We start from the raw sequence: 25,261 nt of genomic DNA, 5'->3' as shown, positions 1-25,261 counted from the left end.
AACACAAGAAAGAACCCAAACCTTGTTAAAAAAGTAACCAAGTAACGTTTACTACATTTTAAACAAGCTACTTTTTTGCTTTAACTTGAGTATATTTTTAGACCGGTACCGGTACTTTTGCTTGTACTTAAAGTTTTATCAAAATAGTGGTACTTTTACTTGAGTAGAATATTTTAGTACTGTCTTATTTCCTGGACATGTGCATTTCTCCTCCTGCTGCTGCTACAGTTTCAGCATGAGGAAGGAACATGTAAAGGCAGGTGAAGGTGGGAGTGTTGCTGTGCACAAAGAAGGACAAACAGGCAGCACTCTGCTAATGCACAGTTTGCACTTTTATTGTTGCCTCATTCACTAAACAGTTCAATGGTGTAAGATTACCGTACACAGAATTAGGGTATCTGCATGACACATCTATGCTATACAGCGAATGGATTATAATTATTACAAATACAGTAAACATATTTACATTTGAATTCAAGCTCCATACAACACAGATATTTACAAAATAAGTATGAAAATGAAACCAGTCTGACAAATAATGTACAGTGTTAATGTCATGGTTTGTTGGTTTTGCTTGTTTCCTCGTGGTGAACAAATCCAAAGGGAACCCAGATATTAATTGTCAGAGGGTAAGATGGAAAATATCATGTTTAGTTCTGTTTGAAAGGCATCAACTGAAAAAAAAAGGTGTTGAGGTGAATTAAGACACCACCGTAAACAATAGTATACTGTCATTTTAGATGTCACTGTAGCTACTTTTTATTATACTCCCTGATATTAGAAAAAAAAGGTTAAAAACCACCTTCATTTCGTTAGAATTCGGATGGCTGGCTAGCATGAGCGGTGAGTAAATATTCTCCAAATCAAAAGCAGACTTTCTAATCAAGAGGAACGACTGATGTAACTCACAGGCAGTTGTGGGTTACATCTTAGTTCTCTTTTTTTTTTCCCCAAAGATGGAGAATCACACACACCTTCATAGTACATTCAACACTCTCCCTCTTCAGGCAGGATGAGGCTGCCACGTCAACTTTTGGTTCATTCCCAGTTGAACAACTAAACTGTGCAGACTTAATTTGATCAGTTGAACCTTTTATTAATATGTGCAAAGAGCTGCAAACTAATATATACATTGCAATTTGCAAACAATAAATACACAACTCTAAAATAAAACATATCTGCAAATTAGTCACTGAAGTGAAAATGTTTGCTCCGACATGTAGTCATATAAATCCGTCACATGTTGAGGTACCTTCCCATTTGAGCCCCCACCTGTGCACAGTGGTTTTCTGAGTCTTCTTAAACTTAAGTGTGCGTACTTTCTGTTCCTGTTTCTCTGACCAGGTTGGCTGACCTGAGGGCAGAGACGCTCTGCTGTTTTACATTTGGTGGTAAATGCTTTCTGTCACCAGTAATTCGACTGACTCTTATAACAGCCAGTTGGTTCCTCTGCGTCAACGCATGTAACCATAAGGCTTCTTTCGTATGACACAGAGGGCACACTACTGGTTGGTTGGCCAGAGTTTTGGAGTGCCCATCTGTGCTAATCACTGTCCTACTATCCGACACAGTCGACAAACACACCATTCTCCAAGCTATAGTGCAATGTACAGAGCAAATATCTTCATAAACAATATCAGAAATAAAATCTTTGAGTATATGTCATCCCTTTAACATAACTTATATCTTTCTAATAAACCCTTTGGAAAACAGCTATCCAGTGTAGCCTTGATATGTGCTCTTTTCAGTGTTCCTGATACTCTGTGTGTGATCTGCCCTCGCCTTGCTATAGATATGTGTTAATGTGCAAAAATAAGGTTAAACACCAAAGTAACTGGTTACCACTCAAGAAATAAATGCCCTTTGTTACATTTCATTTAAAACCTCACTATGGAATGATTAAAATCATAATAGACAAAAACAAACCCGTGTTAATACATAATAAAAGGAATATAAATGCGAAGTCAAAACAGTGCGGGTTAGAGGAGTTATGAGTTCTAAAACATAAATAGAAAATGAACATGTGGTCATCAAAGAAGTTCTTCACTTTACAGAGGATTCACCGGACACTGGTGTGACAGTGAAAGGGGGTCATGGGCTTGGATTATATTGTTCTGTGACCTGCAGGCTGTGAGCAGACAGCTTTGTCAAGCGCTGCAACTTAATTCTCCCTTTTATTGTATTATACCCACTTCATCACATATCACATGTTTGTGATGGGTAAATTAAAGGTTAGTGAGAGTTGTGACTTGTCTTGAGGCCTGAGTCTCAACATGACAGAGTAAGAAAAACTGCCAGGAGCTGAGAGGAATGTCTTAAATAAGAGTTAACTACCACTCTGATCCCAGATCAAACTGTGTGTACAAATGATGCGTTCTCTGTCCATCTTCCTCATCACCTCCTGATTACCCTGGTTAGGTTTTTTTAAGGGTGAAATAGCAAAAAGGGCAAATATCTGGAACAATCCATTGTCATAATTTCACTAAGATGAAGTGAATTAAACTTGAATTATTTCTGCATGTTTCTGCATTTAGCTCGTATTTCTCATGTTGACACAAATGCATGATTGTAAGTAATGAGTCACAGACACGGCACTATCGGGGTGTATGTACACAGACAGGAGTGGTTATCTAAATGTCACATGGATGACACTGGGAATCCAGGGCAGCCCTCTTGTTTCACTGAGATGGGACCTTGACAAATTTTCCACATTTTGAATGCGACAGTTCAGGAGGCAGTACCGGGAAGCTAGAGTCTACTTTAGGAAGCAGCAAAAAAAAAAAACAACAACTATGAATTCATTAGCAGCAATAATTCTAGAAGTAGCCCTGCCTTCTGTCGCAGATCGTGAACTGATACTTCATTAGGAGATATTTGTGTTGAGTTTTCCTTCATTGGTTCATCTGTAGTTATCTGATCTATCTTTACTTTTTTTGACAAAGCAAACTTGGTCATCCCCTGAGGACTGCTGCAGTTACCATGTGGGCTTATTAATAACAAAAAAATAATAATAAAAAAAATCCACCTTTTATAGGGAGATGAATAACACTGTATTAGACGGGTTTTTTTTGTTTTTGTTTTTTTTTTTTACAGATAATTGGCAAACTGAAAATTTGTGGCCAGAAAGAACATTTTGAAGAATCGTGCACACACAAGTTGACTATTACAACATGCTACTAGTTAGGGAGTCGGGGCGTGATGACAAAGCGGAACAAAATCAGACAGAAACATTGTCATAAAAAACACAAAAATCTGAGGAGGAGATAGGGAAGGGAAGTTTGCAGAGGGCTGTTGGAGGGAGAGGAGGCAAATATCTCTTGAACTGAAACTTTTAGTTGCATGAAAGGAGACTTAAGCCACAAGTCTACTTACAAGAGAAAACCATCAAGAATCACAATGATTAATAAGTGTTAACACTCGGTATGTTCAAAGTCGTTTCAGAAACAATGATAGCCGTGGTTTTTTTTGTGTACCAGTCGACTCACTCAGTTCTTCATCAGGCCAGAGCGTCTCCTCGCCAGCTTAGATCTGTGGAAACAAGAGATTTTTAAAACAGACTGTAACCTCATATGGACACAGCATTTTTTAAACGCTTTGTAAAAGAAATGTGTGTCTACCTTATTGTCCCTGCTAACAGAGGATTAAATGCGTACAACCAGTCGTTCATGTCTTTCTCGTTGTTGGCCTGCAGCAGGATTCCTCGATGCTTTGTACACACTGCAAATGTGTTGGGAGTCTAACAAGTAAACAGTAAATTATTCGTGATTTAGGGTATTTGTCAGTTTATCTTGAAGAATCTTTAGGGTTGTTGCTTCAGGTTGTTTACTCTAAACTGTACCTTGAGCATGGCCTGCTGGTCTTCACTGTATTCCACCTGTGCTGTTGAGAGGTTGAGGACACCTCGCTCCACCGGGTCCTTATCACTGTTGTAGATGAAGACGTAAGGCCGGCGCACAGCCACAAAGTGTTTCACCCACGAGTTAGAGCGCGGCTCCATGAAGCTCAGGAAACCTTTCTTGGACACAACAGACCTGAAACAAATGACCAGTTAAAACTTGATTCTTTTTGTGAAGAAGATTGAAATCAACCTAGTTGAAATAATCACATTTAGTTGTTTAAACATTTTTATTCACACCTGTATTAGAAAACAGGATAATCCATTTTTGTTCTTGCCACAAGATGCATCTTATAATGGCATTTTAAAATGACATTAACGTACAGTGTGGCAAAAGATGAGCAAGTATTGAGATAAACATAAAACCTTAAGCCCAAAGGTGGCTGCACTCACCCTGGTCGCATCTCTTCAATATCAGGCACCAAGTTGAGGAACTCGTTTTTTCCAGCCCGTGCTAAATAGGACGCCTCCAGGGATGGAACCATCGGAAAGTTTTCATAGTCTGAACAAGAAGGACTGGAGGCACGAGAGCTGTTCTCTGGGGTCCTGAAGAACAAAGTACAACAAAATAACATAGTTAAACATCCTATAGATTTATTTCTGGTGGTAAACAAAACTCCCTTTATCACTGAATACAAATTTACATAGTTTAATGAAGTTTTACCTCTGGTCTAGTGAGCCACAGCGGGAGTCAGACAGAGAAGGACAGGTGGAGGAGGGAGTGAGGGTGGCGCTGCTGAAGCTGGCCACTGATGGATCACGTCTCATGGGTGAGATGTCAGACAGCTGCAGAGAAAAAAGGTGCATACAAATATGAATTAAACACACTAAAAAAAACGGCAAGAGAAAATACGAGGAGAAATTTTTTTAGATTATAACTTTTTATTTATCTAGACTAAATTAATCTAATACAAATTACTTTCAAACTGTCTTTTACTCTGTTTACTCCTTTTTAGAGTCATTTTACTGATTTAACAAGATAAAGCTACACAAAAAACAAAAGTTTTTCTCGTAAAATTTTACGATGATTTCTTACCTTGCAGTCACTGATACTGTTGACCAGCTGGTTGTACTCACTGTTGTAGGTGTGTGTCAGGAGACGAAGGCACTATGAGAAAACAAAGACAAGGCTGATCAGTTGATAGTTGAGGACAGGCTCCACGGTCACTGTGCAGCAAAGAGTAAAGCACCCTATCCCATGAGGCGGAATTTGTTCTCACCTTAGTGGCCAACTCCTTCTCACGATCCACCAGACTCTCGATGTCGGTGGAGTCGTAGCCGCTGCTCTCACTGGGCGTGATGGCGCTCTCAAAGGTGGTGCTGGAGATCTGGGAGGAAATGGAGGTGGAGGTGGACAGGCTGCCAGAGCTCATGCTCGGGGAGAGCAACTCACTCAGGGACTTGGTGGTGGGAGCTGTGCCCACTGGAGCTGCATCTCCCAGCTTCTCCCTCAGGAGGAGCAGATGACGGGTCTTCTCCACCTGAGCAAATGACAGTGAGGGGCTGATGTTCAACTTAAATTTCCACAATGAGATGATTTTACTTAAAAGAGTAGGTATTTGCAGGTCTTCTTATTCTTTAAGGGGAATATTAGCATCGCAAAACAGCATTTTTGTCTGCATTTTTCATCAATATAAAAGGTAATTGTGTTTTTTTTAAGGACCAACCTCATGCAGCTGCTCCATTTTTTCCAGCTCCCATTGGTGCTCCAGAATAAGACTGTCTCCTCTGGGCCTCCAGCCGGCCAGGTTCTCCTCTCCACGCACATAAGCCACTGATGTGTCCAGGACCTTCCTCCTCCTCCGCTGCATTCCTGCTCAGGGCAAAAGCACTCATCAGGGCAAGGTTCGAATAAAAATATTGGAAAAACAACTTGATAACAAAATTGTGAAAAACATTTGATTTCATGTCAATTCACCTGGGCTTCCAGTATCAGACATCTTGCACAAGCTCAGCTCGTAGATGCCGGTGACGCGGTTGCTATGATTAATAAAGAAGGTTCAGTAAACAGTGTTGTCAGAACCTTTTGATTTTAGGTAGAAATAACCACAATACAGCAGCGTGGATTCTTACCAATCAGGAGTTTTGGAGTAACCACTCCCAAAGAAGTTTCTGAGGGAACGGGGAGGGGAGATTTTCGCATCTCGGGAGTAGAAGACCATGCAGATGTCTTTGGTTATAATAGCAGGCTGGATGCAATGGTCCAGCTGTGAAGAGGAGACAGAGGATGTACAGTATGTTAGTCATGCTGACATCTACAGTTGAAAAAGTTATACAACATAGTTACAGCAGTGGCTGACCTCCAGATATGCAGATACGGTCATGTAGGTCTTTTCTCCATAAGGAGTGACTCGATTAAGCAGGAGGGAATTGTGCAGGGAGCTGTCCCACACTGCCTCGAAGCGGTAGAAGGTCCTGAAGACAAGAACAAAAACAAATGTATCTTCACTTATCTGAAAAGCGAAATCAACTTACACAGTGTTTATCTTCTAAGGAGGGAGGATCTATGCGGATAACATGTAAAAAGGATACAATGACAAAAGCAGATTACCAGAAAGCAAGTCAGATTCTTTCACTTCATGACTTGACAGTTTTGACGGATCGTTCTGTGAACACTGTGTAGTGAGTGTTCCTCACACTCATCCCTAGTCACAACAAGATGTAAGGCAACACACTGAGGTGAGACCTTGTCACCAGAAACAGTGTGAGCAGGAGTTAAATGAGTGTCAGGAGCGTGTCGACAGTGCACATGCTGTGTCCTACACAATTGTATAATGCGGAAAATATAAGATTTATATATATATATATATATACATATATATATATATATATACAGTATATATATATATATATATATATATACAGTATATATATATATATATATATATATATATATATATATATATATACAGTATATATATATATATATATATATATATACAGTATATATATATATATATATATATATATATATAAATATATATAAATCCAAGGATATTCAATCATATGTTTCTTTCTTGCTGCTATCACCACATTGTTTTATAGACCTATGTGTATTTGATGACTGATTGAGAGGCTCAGAGGGGTTTAAACTGTTCCTCTCTGTGGCAACAGAGGGTGCTCTTTGCTAAAGACTGAGCCCAGTTGGTGCTTCACTGACCTTTGCTGTGATTAAGTTAAGACTTGTGCATCAAATAATAGCTTAGACAAAAGCATTCATTTGGAATCTGGATGCCACAGAGGTTCAACATACCTTTACATTTAGCATTGTAGAGAATCACAACATCTCAAAAAGGGTAGTTGTACGTTGCATTTAGCATGACCTTTACATATCCATATAAATATCTTCTAATATATATGCTTATTCAGACACTAAATACAGATATATAAAGGCAGATGTAATGCAACATGTGAACAGAACAAGACAAACTATGGAGAACTTATTTCTATGGATCTAAAGGGACTAAAAGAGAAGCATAAAGGTCTTTCAGAGAAAGAACCTTATGTTCTCTGCTCACTGGTACCTATCAATATCCTTATCAATAGAAAGCCTGAGCACAATTGTGAGTCCGGATGCAGCAGGAGGAAAAAGACAGTGCACAGAAAAAAAGAGAGAAGCACAGAGAGTCAGGCAACAGAGACAATGGAGCAAATTAACAGGGAAATTAACAGCAATGAAAATGGAAATGGTCATGCCATGATTTCAAGTGTGCCTTCAGCAAATATGAAAGCAGACAAAAATATTTTCACACACTGTTTCTAAACTTCAGCTTCAGTATGTGAGAAAAACTACTTCCCAATCACAGTTTCTCATTTCTGCGTTGTTTTAAAAATGACTTTATTATTTATATCTTTACTGAAAGCACTGAAAGAATCACTCACAATATAGTTTGTCAGCATAAAACTTTCACTTGATTTGCACCTTTAATATATGCCGTTTATTATATTAAAAGGTCAAATATACAACATTCTGCATCTCAAGATAGTTTGGAAACAAATACCACCTGTATAAATGTATAGAAAGGCACTAGTGTCACACTCCTCCTCTGTATGTAGCAGCATTTGTATACCACAGAGAATGCGTTTTTCTGAAAATTCGGCTTGAACAGTAATCGACACAGCGAATAACAAGCTGCTTGGTAGTGGCAGAAAGCAGGTGAAAGTCTCCAGCTGAAGACAACTCTCCAGAATTACTTCCAAAGAAAGCTTCTTCTTCTGGCTAAAAATGCCTGAGAAATATTAATCTGGCATTTATGCACACTGCAAAAGGACTCAAAGATAACCTGGAGCTAACTCTCCAACCCTGGACTACTAAATAGCCTGAGTCATACCTTATGTTACATGTCATACCTGGCTAGAATATGTATGATAACTTCCTGGTATTAGTTGACATGCGTACGCAACTGTGAGAACTAGTGGTGCTCCGGTATTGCATATTGGACCTTTAATATATTGTATATGCTGTTAAATGCATTCATCTTAAATGGGAGTGTGTGGGTGTCTCAGCTGTTTCACCTGTTTGCGTTGTGTGATGACTTGATGTTCTTGGCAGAAATGATGTTGAGGGACAGGACAGCATCAGCAGCGCTATCGTCCACTTCTGCTTTGTTCCTGATGCGACCTGGTGGGACATTAAAATGGTTTATTTGATGGCATAGGAAGTCTTAATAGAGAGACTTATTCTGCAGGGCTAAAATGTACTATCATACTACAGCTACAGTATGAAAAGCTGCAGCTTGAACCAGCAAACAGATGCATCTCTTAAGACTGGTGTCATAAATAAGGAAACTGTGGAAGTATTATTCAGTAAAACCTTACAAAGTGAAATGACTTTGTGACAAGTAAAAGTGTTGCATAATATTGTCCCGCTCTCCTCTACTGTGACACTCTTTCAGCTGTGACGAAATAAGAGTTTTTTTACTCTCTAGTGTGAAGTGTCTTTGTGTCTCTGTGGAAAGACTGCTCACCCACGACCAGTTCACGGACGTCCTTCCAGTGAAGCTCGCTACCCTTCTCATGGATGAGAGTCACTGTGATCCTCCGCTGGATCCCCTGCAGCAAAGACGACAAGAGCTTAGATATTACAGTCGACAAAGCTACAGTAAATGTAAGCTTCCTGTTGTGGTCCATGTTTCATATCAAGCGGAGTCTCTATTTACTGATGTAAAGGAAAGAAATAAGATGCCCCCGTTCTGATATTGTGTATTCAAAGTGGAAAAATCAAATTAAAAGCTATGCAAAAAACAAGTTTAAGTTTAAGTGATTAGTGTTTGCAGAATAACTAGTAGAAAACATGTGGATATGGTGCCTCATACCTGGTGCAGTAGGTAGGTGCCATTACATGGCAGTCCTCCACTGTGATCGACCACTGCTGGGATGTATCTGTGGAAGTGTTTGACAAATGGTACATTAAAGAGAGGACTACAACATTTTACATGAGCCATGGTTTATAGCAAGTAGGTACTAAACTGACATGAAAGGATATTTTTACAGAATGGTTATTTCAATTAATATGACCTTTAGTAGTACATGGTGGTTGTGTGTAAGGCTGTGATGCTTCAAGCAAGATACAACAGTAAATGTAATTGTTATGAATAGTTTTCAATATTGCTTAATTGGTTCCTTTTAGCAATACATGCATGAGCGGACACTCACTCTCCAGTGGGCTCAAGCTCGCTGATCTCAAACCAGACCAGCAGGTCGTACTTGCTGACACACTGACCCAGGTTGGACTTGGTGATGGTGTTCAATTTAGTGGCTGGAACTGAAACACAAACACGCAGACGCTCAATATGACAAATTTGACAGAATTTCAGTGAGGATTGTTGCAAATAATACAGTTAAATATATAAATATACATATATATTACATTAAATGGACTGTTAAATGCAGATGGAATATGTGACATACAGTTGTTGCCCCGGTATACAAACAACGGCAAATATTTGCAGGAGGTCTACAATTACAACAAAATATTATATTCAAAATTAATAGCTACATGGAGCGAAAAGACATATTACACCACCGCTGACAGCTTCTGCTGTGTAACAAATCAGGTTTATGTCCCAATTAAAGGAGGGTAATAGGTTCAGAAGTACATTTTGTTCAATATAAATTGAAGAAAATAAGATATTAAATATGCAACTTGTCCTTATAGACTTTCCTATAAAGCCTAAAGCCTCTGGAAACTGAGTAATGCTGAGAAAACATTGTTTTTCAGTGTTGTACAGCAATTGGCATCTGTAATGTTGCATTACTGCCTCCTTCTTCTTTTTCTTTTGTACACCCTCATGTCAGGGACCTTCTTTGATATAGATAAATGCCAAATTTGTTATATTTCTTACCTCATGGTGTCAGGTCAGGCTAGTTTGTAAGGGGCAAGGGAAGGTTGCAATGAAACAATTTGACCTACAGTTCTAACAGACCTGCAGCAAGGTGCAGCTCACATCACGACTGCAGAGCCTGATCATACTATTGCCGGCAGTCACAAAGCACCACAAGAGCAAAGCACAGCACAATTCTAATCACTAAAAACCCATGTGGATCTATGCCCGGGCTATAAGCTACTCCACTGTCTGCTGTACCAACCATGATGTCTGGGCACAATTAGCACAGGGTCATTAGGTACTGGGAGGAAGGGGAAGTGACAGAGCTGGTCAGCTTCGTCCTCCAGACGAGCCACGGCAGTGGAGGCCAAGGCGTTGGCGTGCTCGGACAGCGTGTCCAGCACCATGCCGTTCATATAGCCGCTCATCAAGTAGCGGATCAACTCTATCTTACGTGTATGGTCTAGGTTTACAACGACATTGTAGGAATAGTGAGACAGTTTGGAAGGGTTGCGGGAAACAGGAGATGTGAAAGAGGGAGTGTTGTTAGGAGTTTGGTAGGAGGATTTTGGACGGCGAGATGATGATTAAATGTGAGACAAAAACAATCCAAAGAAAGCGAGAAAAAGAAGAAAATGTTGGGAGGAGATGTGAGGTATGCTTATATAACCATAACGAACAGAAGAAATATGCAGAAATGATGGTGACAAATGCAAAAGACTTTTGAGTATATGGTGTGATGACATTAAAAGGCTTACCTGGTTTAGACAGAGGCATTGGAATAGGATAGTATTTCCTTGATGGTGTTGGAGGACTGTTATAAAACAAACAAAACTTTACTGTACCTCTGTATTGTACTGTATGCTAAAATACAATTACATTTAAGGTCAAGTGTGTAACATTTAGGAGGGGTTATAGGCAGAAATGAAATGCATCATATTTTAAAATAGCCTTTTATATGTATATTAGGCAAGAGCCTTGCTTTATATCGGCTACCAAATGCACAAACCAGCCAGAGCTTGTGTTTTGCATTTTGAAAACAAAAAAAGAACAATATTTTTTCCGGCATGTGAAAGCCACCATAGTTTACCGACATGTTTGTTACAATCTGCAGTTTCACCATTAGATGTCACTTAATCTTACACACGGGACCTTAAATGAAGCATTGTTTAAAACAATACAGAAATAATACAGCAGTTGTAGGAGTTTATTTCTTAAAACACCACCCACCTGATCAGGTCCTGTCCATAAACATGTAGTGGGTATTGTTGGTAATGGCCAAACACTTCAAACACAATGGGCTTTGTCTTGATGTACTCAATAAACGACTCTGTGACCTCGACTGAAATCTGCTCCAAAAACAAGAAGTTGTCAAAATTTGTTGTGATAGTTGTGAAAATTAAGTTGCATTAAGTTGCATTAAGTTGCTAACATATGCTTAAGGGTGTGTGCGTGTGTGAGTGTCCACTCACGTTCTGGACATGATAAAAGCCCAGAGGAGCTCCTTTGCCTGTGTTCTTCAGGGGCTCAGTGGAAAAAGCTTCATCATGACGATGCAGGAAACTTGAACACACACAAAATGAGCATCACTGTGTGGTATTTATTTGTCATCAAGATATATCGGAGTTTCCACGATGTACATATAATCATTAACAAAGCAACAGACAGATTAATTGACTAATTTCATCAGCCTTTAGGAGTTAGCTTCAACTCCAAAGGTTTTATTCAACAATAACAGCACACCACAGTTGACAGACTGAGTTATATCAACTGTCTTTTTGACTTTCAAAATGACATTTCATGTAAATCTGTTTTGATGTGCTATTTGCATAGTTTTGTATCTTGTCTTTTTTTTCCCTAACACAAAAGCTGTTGTACATTTTTAAACTATAGCAAACTTACTTGAATTGGCAGAAGATGTCAGCATATTCAGGTGGGACACCACTGGCTTGCAGCACAGTAACACGAAAGGTAAAGATACTGCCCACCTCCAGCTGGTCGATCAGATCATCACCATGAACCAGCTTGGTTTCTGCAATGTTACCCAGCTTGAGGTCTGGGGAAAAAAATAAAAGGCCACAGTGGACAGTTACAGAGATGTGATTTGTTGAAAATGTAGCCGCCTTTCACCCTATGTCAGCTGAGATTGGCACAGCACCCCCTGCGACCCTCACATGGAGGATAAAGCAGTAGAAAATGGATGGATGGACCTACAAGTGCATCTGGGATTTGACTTTTCAATAGGCATATCAATACTAAGCTCTCACAATAAAATCAGACTGGTTTTTGCACATTATCAAGCTTGTGATTTGTAGAGCAACGCACTGAACAGTCTTTGGACACATTCCTTCACAAAGCAAGAAAAACTGCATTGTCTCATTTCCATAACTAAACATTTTAAGCCCTCCTTTGTATTCAACAGGACCATCTGCCAACTATGTTTCCCACTGGGGCTGAAAGGTTGAAATTTATGAGAGGAAAGGTGAAGGTCTGGCAGACGTACCCATGTCATTGATTCTGTTGAGTTCCTCTGAGGGTGTGATGACCTCTGAACTCTGACCCTGTCCTTCCACAATGCGCAGCTCTTCTAGGGACAAGCCGGAGCGAGTCATAACCGTGGAAGAAAAGTCATTCTGATTGGGGAAAAAAGAAGAGTTGAAGGAGGAAGACTAGCATACAGATGGTACACACAACTGCCAAGAAAGAAACTCAAAGACTCTGCTGACTTAATGTTTTGAATATTATCCACCTGCTCTCTCACACACGCAGGCAGTTTAAGTTTTCTCTTTGGTTTGAAACTCCTTTCTTTTGACCTGGGACTTACCTTTTTGAAGTATTCATCATCAAAGGAAATCTTGGCCGTTCCTGACTGTCTAACTCCTGACCCGTAGTCTGGAGCCTCCTCATCAGCTACAAAGGGACAAACAATCCTCTTATCAGGATTTATTCACAGACCCACATGGCTACAACTGCGAGCATCAAAAGAAATACAACGAGAAACAAGATACGTGTCCTACAGGGCCGTTTAGTTTCACAGTGATATCAAAATAAATCTAAAACCATGTGCTGTATTTACATTTCATTTTGCTATCCTTTTTTTGTATATATTTCTTTTTATTTAAATAGCATATTTACTTATTTATTACTGGGGGGGGGGGGGGGGGGGGTGATACCAATACTTTTATTTTAGTATCCATTTTAGAAATTAGGGTAAATATAGGGGACTTATCATGGAACTCATCCACATATTTGGTTAGAGCAGATGTTTTCATTTCAGCAATAACAAACAGATTTTGACAAAAATAAGCATCGCATTATGTTGTTAAAAATACATAAAACAGATGGACTGTAAATGGTAATAATGCTTTACAATGATTTGTCTGAATCACTATAATAGTTTCAGGAATATTTGCTTAATAAATCTCAAAGACTTTGTGCAGAATATCATCATTGCAGAATGGCACATAAATAAATAATTTCCAGGATAAATTCAGCTCCCCATTGCTCTTGCTCATTACAGAATCTCATTAATTACTCACCAGCTATTGCCTGGACACCCACACGCAGAAAACCACGCACCGCACCCTTCTCTGTTACTATGGCAACGCGATGAACCAGAGGTACAGGGTACAGCAGGTTGCTCAGGTACACGAACGCTCTGCAAATAAAAAACAACGACATAAACAAGAAATCCTGGTGCAGTGAGGAACACCTGCTGCAGTCATACTGTTGTTATGACAATGTATGATTTTTTTTTTATGTTTGATAACTGCCATGTTAGCATTAGAATTTAATATATTCAAAAACAAATTAGATATACACATACTGTACCACAGAGACCGTTTTCTAACAGCTTGAAATTGCTAAATATGCTACGTATAATGTGCACAAACAACACTGATCAGCACATGTTAAAGAGAGGAATAACATACAATCAATATTAGTGACAATTACTTTCGAGGGACAAGCAAAAACATAAATGAAAACAGAAGGTTGAACATAAAATCATACATACTTCAGGGAACAGAAATCAGCAGCAGGTGAAACCATACATTTTATTTTTAAACTGCTCGACAGGCCTGATGACAGACTGCCTGAGATGCAGCAGTAAAGGCTGTAAAAGAGTGTTTTGTTGTGTTGTGTTAGTCTCTCACTCACACTCCCTGACATTTTGTTTTGTGGGCCTTGATTTGTCTTGCTGCACCCCTGGTGACCCCTCTTCCCTTCCCTCTTTCCCCCTCTCTCCCTGTGCTAGGAGAATGAAGGCCAAGGCAGGGGGGCGATATCTGTAAATCCTGTGAAACCTGTTAAGTTACCGTGATAAAGTCAGGGTGATGCAGAACTATGGCCACCTCAGAGGCTGGCTGGCTTGAAGCCTGCACAGATCTGTCATTTTAATTTGAGATTAGCACACCGTGTTTGTTTCCAAGCTACAATATGATGTTTACAGCGCCGAGGCTTCAGCCTCGATACGGCATATTGCTGTGATTTCAAATGCTGCTGCAGCACATTATTTTATCTTGCCATCCATTTAAAAATAAACACTAAGTAAGTATGATTATGTGACTGCCAACTACAACTGAGTTAATATTACCTACAGTACATTCCAAGAACACTGTTACAACCAACAAATGATTTAACCACAATGTAATAAACAAAAAAAGAGACAAATAAAACAAGTCTTGAAGGATTAAAGAAAAAAACAACAACAATAAAATGGCAGACAAATAATCGACAACAAATGCATGTAACATCACACAGATGGGAGTTAATACAGTCAGTGCTGTGATGGTGGCGGGGGATGAGACATGACGCAGGGAGGAGGTGGAGAAATATGATGGATGGTGGCTTTTCTTTTTTTGGGGGGACTGAATCTTAATGAAAAGCAGCTCATAAAAGAATGACTAATCACATTAAATTCAACACAGCTCCAGTGCGTCTATGCTAAGCTGCTATGAATACACTACATCATCTGATTGTGAAAATTGACTTCTACCAGAGAGGAAATCAAGTAGAGATATGCTTTAATATATTCTAATTTCCCCTTTGTTTCACTTTAGATTATGAGATTATTAAAACAAACTATACAGAACCAATCCAACATCCACCTCCACTTCCATTCCCTACTCGTGTACATTGAAATGCCAGTCACCAACCTTCCCACCAGAGTGAACCAGGGGGAGCGGTCATAGAAGGGATCCTGGCCATCACTGAAGATGTCCGAGCCCTCCTCAGTGCCGGCATCCGAGCTGGTGTCGTCCACAAATGCTTCATCATCAATCAAGTCAGACATCTCACTCTGGCGCTCGTCAGCCAGCTCGGTGATCTCGGAGTCAGTGGTGGAGAAGGTCGGCGAGGGCGTGCGGTCAACCAGGTGTTCGTTAACACAACCGTGGAAGATGGGGGAGCTGAGAAGGTTGGTGGTTCGGGGCAAACAGTCACAAGAGCCGAGGGAAGGTAACAATGTAGTGACAAAAGAGTTAAACAGGCAACTGCAGCTCATTAAGGACAGGTTTGAGGTGATATTTCACTTTGGCATAAAAATCATTGTTGTCTCACAAATTAAACATTGTCTCGTAATTATAAAATGATTTAGTGTTACATGCAAAAGATACATTACACTTGACCAAAGTAAAGTAAGTTCCAATTGCAGACTGCATCAAAATATTATTTTCATTATGAGCAGCTGCGAAATGGAGTTGCTGGGTGTTACAGCAGTTCATAGACTTGAGATACCAAAATTAAATGACATATTAAGAAAGGATTTAAAAGGATTATTGTAAAAATCTACTTTATGCTGAAGTGAAAATTACCAGAATTCCCAAATCATTCAAAGACGCATTGTCGTTAACAAGCTCTAACAGACAAAGGTAAACAGACAGAACAAAATGATAAAGGATGAATGGAAATATAAATATTAAAAAATAATAAAAAATAAAAACTTAAACGTCAAATGAAATTAATACACACACACTTTAAGTGACATGAAATCAAAATCAACAAAATAAAATCACAAAAGTAACATCAAATTATAACAACAACAAAAAACAAAAACAGTTTCATAAAAGCAAAAACAGTCATAGATCATCAATGATACCATAACATGTGATATCACTGCTGGTTTGTTTGACTCTCATAAAAGAAAATGAGTCTCTCGAACACAATTTTATCATGAAATGAAAAATTTAATGAATGTAAATGTGTATATCCATTTTGAATAAATGAATCACAAAGGCTACTTAAGTGGCATTAGCCAACAAAATCTGATTTAAAACTCAAAAAGGCAACAACACACACACAGTAAACAGCATTCAAACATTTAGTGATGGGTTATAGTTAACATGTGCAGTGAGAACTGTGCATGATATGTTACATACCTCCCCACTAGTTTAAACCAGTGGAAACGGTCATAGAAGGGGTCATTTCCTGTCAAAGTGCTCTCGCCGTCCTCCTGGTTAGTGGAGGCCATTTCACCTGCACGGTCGTACATCTCTCTCATCTGCTCCAGCCTCTGCCTGCAAATGACGTCAGAGTGCACTCAATATCAATGACAAGCACAGAGCGGATACACAGCTCACATAATGCGTGGAGGCAAGAAACACCTCTAGATATACAAATATCAGCATCATAATTCATAGTAGTTTATGTTGAACACCAACCTCTTGGTTATTTTCAGTAATGACACAACAGTATTGTTTTTTTATGCATTCATCTAGCACATCCACTATAGAAAGTCTCTCAAATGTGTATGTGTATATAACTGAACCAATTTGGGACTAGTCTGAGATATTGTTTGGTGATTACTTGAGTTTTTCAAGGGACCAGTAGTGTGTGGCTCCATTCTTAAGGTCCTGAACCTCTACCGCCACCACAGTGCGAGGGAAAGGCCTGGAGTCACGCTCCTTTTCTGGCTCTGGAGGCTGGAGCTCGGGAGGCAGTGGTGAGTACAGTGTGTCTGTCAGCAAGACAAACTGGAATTGGACCTGAAAATGTAAAGGGAAGAATATGAGGACAGATTAGGGAAACAAACCAAGAAAAGCAACAACAAAAAAACAACCATAAAAATCGATCTCGACACCGAGAACCCTGACTGTTTACTTGGAAAGTGCAGTCTGATTTGTTGGATGTGGACTAATATTGACTCCCATACCAATTTCTTCTCTTATCTTCCAGCCTGCTGCAATTGAAAAAAATAAATCACCTTTGCTACGGGAAACAACATCAACAACCTCTAAACCAGCAACATAAACACAGAAAAACTTTTTGATCAACCTTCAGATCAGGGATTTGTGGTGTTTTTGGGGAATTGTCTATTTTGTGACCATGATTACCTGCCCACATGTAAATGTTACACCAAAATAAGGCCCTCCCTGACATATATTTCCTTTCAGGGGTTGCACTGTCACTGCAACCCAAGATGATTGTGAGTGGTTTAAAAGAAAGACAAATGAGCCATTGTGTTTTTCCCTCTACAGCAGAATAATAAAGGGCGCAGCCACATCACTCTGTGACCAACATTTTGTTGTATAAAAGACAAGCAGTGCTCACTGTCTTTTGAAATATAATTAAATTTGACTGCAGATACATCAGGACTCGGATGCGGTTGAAAGGTCAAACAAATCATTAACTAACCAGCCTCCATTTTGTGGCCTCTCACTTCCCAGCATCCTCTGGGGCAAAAGCCTAAACCACTTAATCACACTGGACATATATTACACAAGAAATCTGACAAAAAAATATATATATATCCTATGTCTCAATATAAATCATGAACATGCCACAACAGAACAAGAATATAAATCACACAGGTTTCCTGATAGAAAAGACAGCCAATGATAGACAACCTTGTTTTTCCAGTTGAATTATTGGATGAATTAAATGATGTTTGTGGAACTAATATAATGCTTTAAGCAAAGCATCTAGCTGTTTAAATCACCAGCATCGGTCTGGAATTGAACAGAAATCTGAAGCCTTGTGCTTATTCAGTAACACGACTATGTGGGTTTATCATGAGGAATACGGTCCGAAGATCATGTGTCATCTTCATCTTCAGTCGAACATCCCAGAATGTGATGCATCAACGGTAAGAGGCTGACTCACATCTGTGGATAAGGCTGCCTGTCGCTTACTTTATTGGAATACAGTTTGGCATTCGACAACATTTAATTTAGTGTATATGTTTTCATATACTCTCAGAGTAAGTGATCTCAAACATAACCAACACAAAGCCTTGGCATCACACTTCACTTACTTTCTTCTTTAGCTCCACACTAATGGCATTAGCCTCCTTCAGGTACACAGCATTTCCCCACAGCTGGTCACGGAGGGAGGTGAACTGATGGTACCTCCACTTCCTGAAGGCCCACTGTGCCAGTTCAAATTCATGCTGAGTCCACGGCACTGCAGGGGGTCAGGAAACAGAGTTTATGCTCACATGCTGCATTAACACACATACAGAAAAACCTAAAGAACCTAACAAGTCTAAGTTCTTGTTTTAGCCCACCACAAATCTACTGTACTAAAGATTACATCATGTGAAATATTTTGTCACCTTTATTTGAATAAGTGAGCATGTGTCTGACCTTTAACATTAGAGTGTATAGTCAGCTACAGAAATGTATTATATTTACAAGCAACGAAACAAGGAAATTCAAATCGAGTAGACAAAGAATTTTAGGATTGTAGGATTTCAACCTACCATGGCTCTTAACTTGTTTTAAATATATGTATGTATGTATGTATGTATGTATGTATGTATGTATGTACAGTATGTATGTATGTATGTATATATATGCAGAAAACAAAGTCTAAAAACATTATACCCAGAAAATCAGGCAAAAAGTTATATATTTGTCCTACATCGGTATCAATGAATTGGTCAGTAAAGCATATGATCTGTAAATTAGCTTTTTAACTGCTACTGAAGTTAATGGATACTGAGGCTTATTTTCAAAAGCATCTTCTCTTGAACACTGCTGCCAAACAATGAATGTGTGGCTAATAGGCTCAGTGAAGGTTTATATCGTATAAGTAGCATGTTTTCTTAGTGTCTAAAGCATGAAAGTATGATTTATTATAAACACATGAACTAGTTTGGCAGAATGACTTGAATGAAATTAGTACGGCAATAAAAACAAACTTGAATTCATCTGAGTGAGGTTGTTATGTTCTGCTGATTATGAAAGGAGACATACTGTTTGCACATTCCAGTAGTTTAGGTTCTGGACAGAAAATGTGGAGAAAAAAAAATACAGTGCATTTTATGTACACTATTTACATGCACATATAATGCAGAGTGTAACAGGAATATCTACATGGCATCTATATTAACAGTACACACCTTCCTCTTCCTCCTCCTCCTCCAGCTCTTCTTCATCCGGTGTCTCGGCTATCAGCGAGCGAGTTTCGACCTGTTTCTGAAGTTCTTGCAATTTGCTCTCATAAACCTGGACATCAACACACAGGGAAGGGGAAAGAAAGCATGGACAAATGTGGCAACAATAGGTGAGCTTAGAGAACCATCAGAGTTACATTCAACCAGAAATATGCACAGTGATTAATTCTCTCTTTTTTAATTCCACAAATTTGTTTTTTGATGTACTGTGTACTGATGATTTAAGATTACTAAACCAAAAAACAAATGGCTGAATGCAGTTGGATGTATAGGTTATGCTATGTGACATTCTCTGTGATGGACTGGCGATATGTGATGTATCTGAGATTGGCACAGCACCCACTGCAACCCTCCTGTGAAGGAAAATGGATGGATGGATGGACATAAAAGGTTCTCCAACGCATACATTGTGTAGTGAGATACAACACTGTAAAAAAAAAAATACAAATATAAATACTAAAAGTATTTTAGACTGTTTTACTTATATTTGTTAACCTGTGATAAAACTCTGCATGTTATGGTCTTTTATTGCCATATATATTTATCTTGTTAAAGTATGTATCATTTTAAATTGTCTTTGGGACCAAAATAATTAACACAATCAAGAATAACATTCAAAAAGCCCAAATTGTAAAGAAACGTATTACTACTGCATATCTTCTTTCTACATACTTACAAAAGTAGGTAACTCAAATCCCGGTACAATGAATAAAAAAATTTAATCTTTTTCTACGGTCTGCAGTGACTCAGTATGCAACTTTATCAAACACATTATATAAAGAGAGAAATGGCTGGAGTGGAGTAGAGGTGCTACTATAAGATGAGTCAAGTGTAATCCAATGAGGGGCGCCATTCTCATCAGAGGAGAGCAAGCTGTGGTCCCGATGACCTCATTCTGTTTGTTCAGTGTCTTCTGGGAAGACAATGTGGCCTTTTCATTTGTCATGAACCTCCTCCCTGCTGAAAACAAAGCTTAAAGCTCTGAATTGAAATTGAAAAGTGTTTTTCTAGTGTTTACTGCTTTCGTAAAAAAAAAAAGTACCACAACTAACCAGGTGAATCTATTTCTTTCGAAATACTGATATCTAAAGTCTTAAGCGAGTTTAATGATGTATTAATAAATAATTATAGTAAAAAGACACCAATAAAATTTTGCTTTGCCGAATCTGGAAATTGTGTGTATAAAATTACCACTTCTAAATGTAATGTCAAGCACACTGTAACTTAAATTGCATTAATTGAAACTTCCATCTTTAACCTGGCCTGAGGTGAGGTGAGGTGTGGTCTCAAATCGTCAATGCTGTGGATTCTCAGAAATCCATTTCAATACCTAAATTGCCTTATTTGTAATGAAAAACAAATGCCACCCATGTACAACTATTAACTCCACATTGAGCTTGTCATTTTATTTCAGTCATACTTTGAAAATAAATCTCCAGAAACACAGGGATTAACTATATCCTTTTTTTTTCTTTTTACCTGTGAACAATACTGTCTAATATGTACTGTATAGTGCTTGACGAAGGAAGCAACACAACTTTGTTCATAGCCACAGTGAGGCACTTGGTATTGCAGATTCAAAGGGTCAGACACATTAAACTTGGACATATCACAGATATACTGTATATGCACATATCAAAATAACAGTAATAGATAGGCTACATCGTCTATATGTATTCTTTCCATCTTACCTGGTCACTGTCAGCCACAGTGCACAAGTTACATACCATTCTTTAATGGAGTGTTTATTAGAGCTAAAGAAATGTAAGCTATTGCATGCAAAGATAGTCATAAAGTCATGAAGTGTAGGATGCAGAGATTTGAGTTGCATGTGTCCTTATATCATTTGGTATTTGTTACAGCATAGTAAGGCAGGATATATAGATTCAAAACATGAATTTAAAGGCAGAAAATATTCATCATTCTCAATCCTGGTTTAACATTCTGATAGGCCTCAAAGGTTTCTTTCATGCTGCTGAGTGTCACTGTCTTTAAAGTGAATTGAAGGTTGAAAGTGGGTTATTTTAAAGCTAAAAAATGCAGCAAGGAAAACAGATTCAACAGACTGATGTGTTAATTCAAATAAGAAGCAGCTAAAACAGAGAGGAAAAAACTAACATGGAAAACTGATTTCATAGACAACCTCGCTTATGTATGAAAACCTAGCATTCGGTGCAGCTAAAACAAGGCAGTCCTCAAAATTTGATTTGACATGGATATTTATCCTGAATGACATTAAGCAAGCACTTCAAGTCTTTGTCCTCCCTCCAGCATTTTTAAGGCGAGTCTTTGGGAGTCATGACAACACTCTGTTGAACATTCATTTGAAACACAGAGAACGTTGTGTTTGCAATATTTGCACAGCATGAAACAAAAATCTAAACTTAGATCACGATGTGCGAACTTTACAGAAAGTGCGAGGGAAGTAATTCTAAACAGTCTTGATTGGTTATGGTCATGTTTTCACAAAGATATCATTGTGTGTTCCCTCGTCATACCGTTGGATCCATCTACTATGATTTCAGCATAGTGGTTCTCAGATTTCAGTGGGTAGGTAGTTTGTCAAGGGTGTTTTGATAATACTTTTAAGAAAAGAGTAACTTATTGCTAAACATTACAATTTGTGTATTCACTAACTAATTATACAGCTTACTCGTGACTTCAGGAAGTGCAAAATATTGTAATACAAGTATGTGTCACACTATATGAAAAAAAGGATAAAATAGCACAGAATTTGATTAAATCAGGTTTTACTCAAGTTAGTTTTGGTTAAAAAATTAAAAAAAATAAAAGCTATACTGTTTAAAGGTTTTGCTGAACTGCAAAGCCACTAAATTAAAATGAAGGGAAAAATACTACACTAGTAAATGCATATATGGATTTAAAAAAGTGCATAAAACGGCACTTCTTCAAAACTACATCCTTTGAGCACTGCTTACATCGGTTAAAAACAGCGATCACGTAGTGTGTTGATTTATGACAGTTTCATGAGGTACAACACAAAAGATTAAACAAATATGCAGACCCAATTCCTCAATCGTAACATTCAATCACATGGTTAACAGAGATGAATAAATAGGTATTTCATCATTTGGAATTTGGGCTGCAATAAACAACAAATTCTTGATGAAAATGAAACACATCCATGTGTTTATACTGTAGTGGCTAAAAACATTCCTGGCAAATCAATATTAAATTCCAAAATGTAAACTATGAAGACAATTTTGGCAAATCAAAGCATGATTGATGAAATGTCACACACGCACAAAACGAGTAGGCATGAAAGGTCTCTTCTGGGAAAAAAACGTCCCCTTATCTGTTGGCTTCAATTCCTTATGACAGCTCTCCTAAGGCTGATGATGGCGCAAACAATGCAGCAAAAAACAGCATATATTACGATGATAAAATGTCTTTATGATACATACAATATTTTTGGATCAACCAATAACATGCTGATCAAGTGCAAAGGTCACAGTTAGCCTCAGTTGTTTGACTCACATGAATATGTTGTTGTGATCTGTAAAGTATTTGCCTACTAAAAGAATTTGAAACTAGTTCATTGTTTAACAAGTTCCACTCAGACTGTCGTCTCTCTGCTGGCTTTTAGATTAGGGGCCGACATTTGCCTGCGCATTCGTGGAGGTGCCTGAAAGCTACTTGGATGGTTAGCATGGTCAGTGTGATGGTACTGCTGGTAACCAGTGAAGCTGCCATCTGTATGCATCATGCCATTATAGTGGTATGGGTGCTGCTGAAGGTGTGGCTGGGGATGTACTGGGTGGTTCTGATGGTGGCGAGGTTGGTAGAAAGCCTGGCTATGCCTCCTGTTGCTCTCAGACTGCTGGAGTGACTCCATGGAGCCAGAGGGCCGCTGGCGATGATGAAAAGAGTTGCTGCGGAGTCGTTCATGTTGCTGCTGATGTTGATTGTTCCTATAGTTATTTCTGTGGCCCTGACTGAAACCTTGCTCCAAGTCTTTGCTTCTGGGCTGGACTGATGGGTTTGGTAATGGAGGAGTGACTTGAATAAGTGAAGCAGCCATCTTTTCTCTAGAAACTACCCCTTCTCCTGCCTGGCTTTCTGCCTCTTCTTCAACTACAGCTTCTTTGGGCACCTTTAGCTCAACAACCTGCTGATCTGTTATTATGATATGAGTGCCAGGGCTCCAAGAGTTGCGGTGCTTAGGGTTACTTTTGAAGGGGAAGCGCAGCTTGCGGTCCTCTGGTGGTATAAAGCGGTGTGGTCCAGTATTGCGGCGGAGCTGCTTGGAGATCTCTTGTTGTTGAAGGTTCTTTAGGCGTAACTGCTCTTGACGCATCCAGCGCATTTGGCTTCGCTTTAGGGTTGAGTCGTCTTCTATACATTGGCCTGTTTGTGAATCTACATCCTCTCCATCCGGCTTTTCTGGCACAGGATGTTTTTCCTCACAAGGGCTTGGAGTTCTGGCCACACAGGTGGATGTGTCCACACTAGGAGGCTTTTCTTGGATCTCTGGGGTCATGAGTGGAATAACCTTTTCCATTTTGACCATCTTGTTCCGGAGAGCACGGATCTCCTCATCCTTCATGTTATTCTGTTTCTTCACCTCATGCAAGATGTCCTCAAGTTTATCAATGTGCACTTTAAGCTCATCCATAACAGCTCCTCCTGCTCGAGACCCATTGGTAATGACATCTTCTATGCGCTCATCACCAACTCCTACAGTGTCCCAAACATCCCGAGCCACAGCCCTCCAAGAGTCCCGTTCGTTGGGGTCCTTCTTGCTGTAGCTAGCACAAAGCTCCTTCATCTTTACAATGGCCAATGCCTCAATTTCTTGCCGTGTGTGACGGAAATCATTAAGTGCTACTTCGTAACAGATTTCTTTGACTGCCTGGATCTTCAAATCAGAGATGGTCACCCATTTGGAGTCCTTGGTGATGCGTCGGCGCTGAGGAATCTGGTACATTTTGACTGGCTCCCTTCTCTTTCCACTGCTTGGTAACCCACACTTTTTCACGATAGTTTGCAGCTTGCTGGGAGGCAGCTTTTCCCTCAAGGAAGTGATCAGTCTCCAGCTCTCTTCACAAGACCTCTTATCTGAGTCATCCCCACTATCAGAGTCTCCATCCTTGGGAAAACAACAGAGGAAAAAACCAAATGGTTCCCCAAAAAAAAGGATAAATTAGAATGGGAAATCAAAGAGAGAATGAAAGGATGGCTTAAAAATGAATGATTAAAAAGGTATAAATATGCAACATGGGAACTTTATTAGAGTATGAGGGTTTTTTTGTTAAGTTAAATAAGAACATAATTCTTGAGCTTGAACATTTACAGTTAAAGGGCTTGGGATGTTTGCTAAAGATAACTATTACACTGTAATAGTAATATCAAAATATTTGCATACATCATTACAATACACGATGTATGGAAACATGCAGTATTATTTCCAGAGTAATGTTCAAAATAAGAATAGAAAAACAAACAAATGTACATACAACACAGTGGCTTCCATTGACTTTCTGGTCAGTTTGTCTTTCTCATATATTTTCCAGTAAATAATGAAATAATATACATAAATAATTCTATATTCATTAAAATGTTCACCTAAAACAAAGCTTTTCATATCTCAAAAATGTGGATGATTTTAACAATTCTGTTCCCAAT

At 38.9% G+C, this 25,261-nt stretch overlaps 1 protein-coding gene across 14 annotated transcripts in view; it reads right to left on the bottom strand.

The window, feature by feature from the left end:
- Window positions 1-309: 309 nt before the first annotated feature.
- kif1b (kinesin family member 1B) overlaps window positions 310-25,261 on the bottom strand; it is a 53,678-nt gene continuing 28,726 nt past the window's right edge. For 5 of the 14 annotated variants that reach the window (XM_058642557.1, XM_058642560.1, XM_058642558.1 and 2 more), the window contains 28 exons: window positions 19,562-19,667; window positions 19,416-19,442; window positions 18,473-18,621; window positions 17,026-17,204; window positions 16,599-16,736; window positions 15,378-15,629; window positions 13,761-13,879; window positions 13,046-13,131; window positions 12,725-12,854; window positions 12,124-12,277; window positions 11,694-11,784; window positions 11,452-11,570; window positions 10,980-11,035; window positions 9,551-9,659; window positions 9,211-9,277; window positions 8,863-8,947; window positions 8,411-8,516; window positions 6,196-6,310; window positions 5,969-6,102; window positions 5,814-5,875; window positions 5,563-5,708; window positions 5,116-5,376; window positions 4,932-5,003; window positions 4,560-4,681; window positions 4,289-4,441; window positions 3,839-4,031; window positions 3,618-3,736; window positions 310-3,528 (listed from right to left, as the gene is read on the bottom strand). In XM_058642557.1, coding sequence (XP_058498540.1) covers window positions 3,486-3,528; window positions 3,618-3,736; window positions 3,839-4,031; window positions 4,289-4,441; window positions 4,560-4,681; window positions 4,932-5,003; window positions 5,116-5,376; window positions 5,563-5,708; window positions 5,814-5,875; window positions 5,969-6,102; window positions 6,196-6,310; window positions 8,411-8,516; window positions 8,863-8,947; window positions 9,211-9,277; window positions 9,551-9,659; window positions 10,980-11,035; window positions 11,452-11,570; window positions 11,694-11,784; window positions 12,124-12,277; window positions 12,725-12,854; window positions 13,046-13,131; window positions 13,761-13,879; window positions 15,378-15,629; window positions 16,599-16,736; window positions 17,026-17,204; window positions 18,473-18,621; window positions 19,416-19,442; window positions 19,562-19,667 — 3,393 coding nt within the window. In that variant the 3' untranslated portion in view covers window positions 310-3,485. Of the gene's footprint in view, window positions 3,529-3,613; window positions 3,737-3,838; window positions 4,032-4,288; window positions 4,442-4,559; window positions 4,682-4,931; window positions 5,004-5,115; window positions 5,377-5,562; window positions 5,709-5,813; window positions 5,876-5,968; window positions 6,103-6,195; window positions 6,311-8,410; window positions 8,517-8,862; window positions 8,948-9,210; window positions 9,278-9,550; window positions 9,660-10,979; window positions 11,036-11,451; window positions 11,571-11,693; window positions 11,785-12,123; window positions 12,278-12,724; window positions 12,855-13,045; window positions 13,132-13,760; window positions 13,880-15,377; window positions 15,630-16,598; window positions 16,737-17,025; window positions 17,205-18,472; window positions 18,622-19,415; window positions 19,443-19,561; window positions 19,668-20,987; window positions 24,726-25,261 lie in introns of those variants that run through there. The other 9 variants (XM_058642566.1, XM_058642567.1, XM_058642568.1 and 6 more) reach the window with 5 other exon arrangements.

The sequence above is a fragment of the Solea solea genome, chromosome 11 (assembly GCF_958295425.1).
Source record: "Solea solea chromosome 11, fSolSol10.1, whole genome shotgun sequence".
Lineage (NCBI taxonomy): Eukaryota > Metazoa > Chordata > Actinopteri > Pleuronectiformes > Soleidae > Solea > Solea solea.
Note: the sequence above shows the minus strand (reverse complement) of the source record. Positions and strands in the feature narration are given on the sequence as shown.